The following is a 5,857-nucleotide window of genomic DNA, read 5'->3' on the forward strand; positions in this document are numbered from 1 at the left end:
GCTGCGCCGCTCTGGTCTGTAGGCTCCTTTATGCGTTAAGCAAGAATCTGTGCTACGGCCTTAAGCCAGCGTGAGCCAGCGCGGCATATCGCATAAGCAATAAGCATCAGGGTTGCCAATTCAGTAGGAATCCTACTAAATCTAGTAGTTTTGGAATGGGCGATTATTGGATAGAGTGCTTTCGATTAGAGACCCTCTAATAAGAGTCTGGTCACCTTCTCCCCGGTTTGTGATTGGTCCGACATTTATCATCCATTCCCGCAAATTTCTTTAAAACCAAATTTGTAAAAATTAATAAATTCGTAAAAATTAAAGTAGAATTAAATTTTTCAATTAAAGTTTTTATTTTTATTATTATTTAACATTATTAAATATTTTCTATAATAACTTTTACATATATGTATTATTCTTTTAACGCATAATAAAAAGGATTATTCCTTTACTTAAATGCATACAGAAAATACATCACATTTTTACTTAAATGCATGGTCATCGATTCATAATATTTACGATTAAATGCTGCTACGTTTTTTAAATTTTAATCTTAGAGTAGCAAAAATTTTTTATATAATTTTGTACGCAAATGGTGACAATTTGAAATGTGATCTGCTGGAATAGCATCAAATTTTTCAAACAAAAAGTTTTGTAAATTTACATTAGGCATCATGTGAAAATAAAGGCTGTAATGCCTATAAATGCTTTCTAATTTTAAAAAAACTTTAAATGTTGATAAGTTAACAAAAAGTAATGTATTTGCGTTATAACATTTAAGCCGAGAACTTTTTGGGAGAACTTTCATACTATATCCCTTTTCAGAGGAATTATTGCAGAAGGGAATTGAGCAACAAACCATTTTTTTCCAGAAAAAAGAATAATTGCAAAAAATCATGTTTGAGCAGCCACACAAGACCACACAAGACTCAAATCACAATGATTTTTTTCTTTAATTAATTAGTGGCTCCCGCCTCCAAACAATGTAAAAGGAGGTCGATACGGCCAGATCTCGTCACAATAGTAATAATCGTATATTGAATTCATATGAATTTGTAAAGGTAACGTAAAACTATGAGCTACGGAATGTAGCGCCAAGATCTCGCGACCTCAGTGTGCCACATGAAAAGCGAAGCAAGGCTTCGCTAGGATGGGAAGGGAAGGGCGAGAGCAGGGCAAGGCGCCTGCGCAGGTCACAAGGAGCGCGAAAGTTTAAAGCTCAGAATTGCCTGCAACAAGACTTATTAAAATTAAGAATGAGTCTATCAAGGCATTCGGATGGCTTAGAAATAGCTCGAGTAAATTTAGTTAGTTTGTAGCCAAAAGGCGACGCTCAGTCGACGACGCAACGTAATAAACGTGCGCCATCCGAAAAGACGGAGCAACCGAAAATCATATGCAAAATGTCCTGTTGTGGATAGCCACAAGGACAAGAGGGATCTTCAATAAGATTCTTACGATGTAAGCTAGAATTTAAGTTGTAGTGATCGGAGCGCAAGCGATTGATCATGACGATGATTTCTCTAGAAATTTTCGTACGGTAATACCAGGGTTTAGCGGACCTCGCAAAAATATTAGAAAAAAAGTAGAAGCCTTTGACATCCGCCTGTGATTCTAAATAATGGTAAAAACTATCAGTAATATTTTGTTTAATGACCGCACACAGATCTGAATAAGGTACTTTAAAATTAGGTTCAATGCCTTGACGAATAGCGCGCTTAGCGAGTTGGTCTGCCTTTTCATTGCCCTCGACACCTCTGTGTGAAGGGGTCCAAATGAAATGAATTTCATTACCCTTGGACTCGGCCTCCTCCAACGCAGATTTAATAAGTGGGATAAGGTAGTTGTTAGTAGGGTTCTTGTGACTCTTAACAGCCTCAAGGACACTTTTAGAATCTGTAATAATAGAAGCCTTGGGTAATTTAAGATCGGTAGATAGAGTAACGGCGGTATAAATGGCGTAAGCTTCAGCGGAAATAATCGAGGTATATGACGGAAGTCTAAACATATATTCGGCTTCCAACTACGGGGAGAAGACCGCGGCTCCCACAAACACACTATGGTCAACTTTAGACCCATCAGTATAAAATAACACAGAGTCAGACATGAGGTGCTGTAATTCCTAGTTAAAGAAGGATTGAGCGGGTGGAATAGGAAAAAAGTTGTGAGTATCCGCAGAAGGAAGATAAAGGGAAGTATAGGAGGGAGAAATGGAAGTAGAGCGGAGAGAGGACCGAAAGTTAGGTAAAGTGAATGAACAATCTATAGAGAAGTGATAAGATATCCAAATACGATGAAAAATAAGAGCGGCTGGAAAGCGGGCATGTAAATAATCAGTTCTGTAGGTCCCCACAGCTAAATCGCAAAGCTGATGTAGTTTGTTGACGACAACATGGTTTCGCACGGAGGAGATCTTAAGAAAGTATCGTAAGGAGTCGGAATCTAAAGGAGAGAGTAAGTTCAACTGTCTCGGCATAAATAACATTGAGAGGAGTGGAGATACGGTAACCGAAGCAAAGGCGAAGAGCTTGGTTTTGAACAATTTGGAGCGCACGAGATTGACTGTTATGTCAAGCCAAAAATATGGGCAGAATATTCAATCGACGCCCGTAACATGGCCCGATATATAGTAAGAAGCATGTGAGGGTGTGCTCCCCACCAAGTACCTCTTAGAGCCTGAATAATCTGGAGTGTGCGTCTACTTTTGTCGATGATAAATGACATGTGAGCCTGGCCTGACAGCTTAGGGTCAAGCAACACGCCGAGAAAGCGAACCGTAGGAGACGGTAAAATGCGCTGATTCTGGAAAGAGATAGAATAGTTCATATGGGTTATAGACTTCTTATTAGAGAAAATCATGAGCCGCGTTTTAGGTAGAGAGATCTCAAGGCCGCGTTCTTGCAAAAATACTTCCAGTTCCTGGAGGGAAAGTTCAACGGATTGTATTGCCAACCTGGTATCTTTCAGTGAAGAGAAAATAACTATATCATCCGCGAATTGAAGGAGTTCAGTGTCAGGGTGAAGCGCGTCATTAACGCCTCTTAAGTAAAGGTTGAAGAGCGTAGGGCTAAGAACAGAGCCTTGTGGGGTGCCTTTGAATGAGGTTCTAGGCTCAGAGATAGTGCCCTGACTGATAAACTGAACCGTACGAAGAGAAATGAGGTTGGATATAAAAGATAGTAAGAGAGGAGGGAAGTCAAGATCGCGAAGATCTTGTAAGAGGATATGAGGTAGAACGTTGTCGAAAGCCGATTTAATGTCGACGAAAACCGCTACCGTATCTTGCTTATTTAGGAAGCCCGAGTGAATGCTGGCAGCCAAAGCTGTGAGGTTATCTTGACAGGATCTAAATTTCCTAAAACCAAATTGGTTATTAGGTAAAAGATCAGAAGGAGGAGACTCGATGAGCCAATAGAGGCGATTTAGAATCATTCTTTCCATAATCTTGAGTAAGCAGGAAGTGAGGGAAATAGGGCGAACGTCACTATTGTTAGGCTTAGGTAGAAGGTGGATCAGAGAGTGTGACCATTGAAAGGAGAAAATGGAGCGGCGAAAAAGATTGTTAAAGATAGACAGTAGAGTAAGAAGGAACTTCGTGGGGAGAGCTTTAATAATACGATAATCAATCCTGTCCAGGCCAGGGCTGGAGGAGGCTTTAACTGATTGTAGAGCAGCCCGAAGTTCATTCAGAGTAAAAGGATTGTCAAGCCAGGCTAAGTTCCCGCGATATGGCAGAGGAAGCGAAGGGGTAGGGGGAGGACAGGAGGAAGGACAGAATTTGTCAATGGCATCCTCGATTGACTGGGAGATGTCAGCATTTTTGTTCAGAGCAAGCGAATTGCAAGGGACAAGTCGGCGATTACGGAAGCGCTTGAGCATACGCCAGATATCAGCCGTAGGAGTCATGCCATCAAGTGAGTTGCAAAAGGTTTTCCAACTGGTGCGCTTGGCCTTGCGGAGGATTTTACGGGTCTGTGAAACCACAGAACGATAAAAAAACGTAATTATCCACAGAGGGGTGCTGTTTATAGATTTTAAGGGCCCTACTGCGACGCTTCACCGCGGAAGAACACTCTGGGTTCCACCAAGGGTTTGGCGGAGGACCCCTATTGGTAAAAGAAGCCCGTGAAGATTTGGAAGGAGGAGATTTAGAAGGGGAAAAGTGTTTATAGCTAGCCGCGATAGAGTCATGAAAGTGTTATATTGTGAGACCGGGTAGTCAATGTTACTGATACCTTGAGAGATAGAATCCGCGTTGTTATGTAGATATTGTACAACCGCATCCCACTGAGATTTGGTAAGTTTAATTTTGTTCGAGAAAACCAAGGAAGTATGGACCATGCAATTAATCCGAACCTCTACAGGATAATGATCGCTGCTTAGTAGGTCTGGTAAGACTTGAGCGTCGCATAGAGAGGAGATGCGCGGGGAAGCGATTGCGAGATCGATGGTGGAAGAGCCGGGAGGGGAAAAAGAAATGTAGGTAGGGGAGGAGGGGGAATTAAGTATAACCAAGTGATAGTCATCGATACATCGGCCAAGCAAGCGTCCAGCTGAGTTAGTGCGAGAGCCGCCCCACATAGGATGGTGAGCATTCAAATCACCAAGCAAGATAGAATAATCATCATTATTTAGGTAAGAGGTAATAGAAGAAACGACCTTGGCCGAAGCGGGAACATTGGGGTGTCTGTATGCCCCAATGAGAAGTAAACGTGAGTTATCTAAAGTGAGTGATATACCTAATGCCTCGAAAGAGTCGTCGAGCGAGGAGGAAAGGTCTAAAGGTGAATAAATAATCGGGTTACGAATGAAGACCATCATACCCCTAATATTGGCCAAGTTGGAGTCGATGCGTAGACAGTCAAAACCACGCACGCGAAAATCATGCGAGGGATCTATACAAGTTTCGGCCAGGAACAAGATGTCAAAAGATTCAGCCAGCTTTTCTATGTCACCCATTTTACCGAGAGCACCGCGACAATTCCAGTACGCTATTCTTAAAGAGTGTAGATTAGACATAATTATTCAAGAAAGCTTTAAATAGATTGAGGCTGTTATGAAAATCAGGTCCGAACATTGCAGAGAGGAACGTAGACGGAATAAGGTCAAGAATCTTTAGCAGAAATAAGATAATACAACGAATAAAGTGAGATAGATCGTTTGTGTTACAGTTAGGATCCGAGGGAGGGGAAGAGAGGGGAGGATTAGGTGATGTGGAAGCATGAGCAAAAGGGGAAGATGAAGTGGAAGAGGAAGAATAGCCGTGTCCCGGAGAAGACAAGTTAGGAGATCTGCCGTTTGGTGCCTAGAGGAACGAATTATGGGCCTCACGTAATAGATCGCGGGAGTTCGCAGCCCGCTGGTCCATGGATCTGCTCCTGTTAGGAGGCAAGACACTGTGTTGACTGAGAGTGACAGAGGAGTGAGCAGGCGGGAGATATTCCCGCGGAGGTGGCTGTTGTAAAAGACCATTAGAAGTAGAAGTGGAAAAGGACTTTCTAGTTACAGCGGCAAAAGAGCGATCCGGAATATGGGTTCGAGCCACGGACTCGCTTGCATTGTATGCTGAATCTAAAGCGATAAGATCGTTATAGTTTACGGGAGGACGGGCCTGTGTTGAAGAATATGAGAGAGTAGGAAAGTCAGAGAGATGAAAAATATTAGGAGGGGGAGAGGAAGAAGGAGAGAGAGAGAGGGGGCACCGACTTTGAGGCGTGTCTCAGCGTACGAAATATTTTCAAGAGCCGCAGTTGCATAGATATGTTTATGTCTCAAATAGGAAGGACACGCCGAGGAAGACGGCAAGTGTTCACCCCCGCAGTTGCAGCAATGAGGAGGAAGCCGAAGTCGAGGGCACTCATCAGGC

General features: G+C 42.6%; 1 protein-coding gene across 1 annotated transcript in view; it reads right to left on the reverse strand.

Annotated features, from left to right (window-relative positions):
* Positions 1-1,324: 1,324 nt before the first annotated feature.
* Positions 1,325-5,857, reverse strand: part of LOC108723964 (uncharacterized) — an 18,083-nt gene continuing 13,550 nt past the window's right edge. The window contains exons 7-10 of the mRNA XM_018450042.1: positions 4,815-4,982; positions 2,902-3,314; positions 2,658-2,793; positions 1,325-1,887 (exon numbers count right to left, since the gene is read on the reverse strand). Of these exons, the coding sequence (XP_018305544.1) occupies positions 1,325-1,887; positions 2,658-2,793; positions 2,902-3,314; positions 4,815-4,982 (1,280 nt within the window). The remainder of the gene's footprint in view (positions 1,888-2,657; positions 2,794-2,901; positions 3,315-4,814; positions 4,983-5,857) is intronic.

Source organism: Mycetomoellerius zeteki, unplaced genomic scaffold (genome assembly GCF_001594055.1).
Source record: "Mycetomoellerius zeteki isolate Tzet28-1 unplaced genomic scaffold, Tzet1.0 scaffold259, whole genome shotgun sequence".
NCBI classification, from domain to species: Eukaryota; Metazoa; Arthropoda; class Insecta; order Hymenoptera; family Formicidae; genus Mycetomoellerius; species Mycetomoellerius zeteki.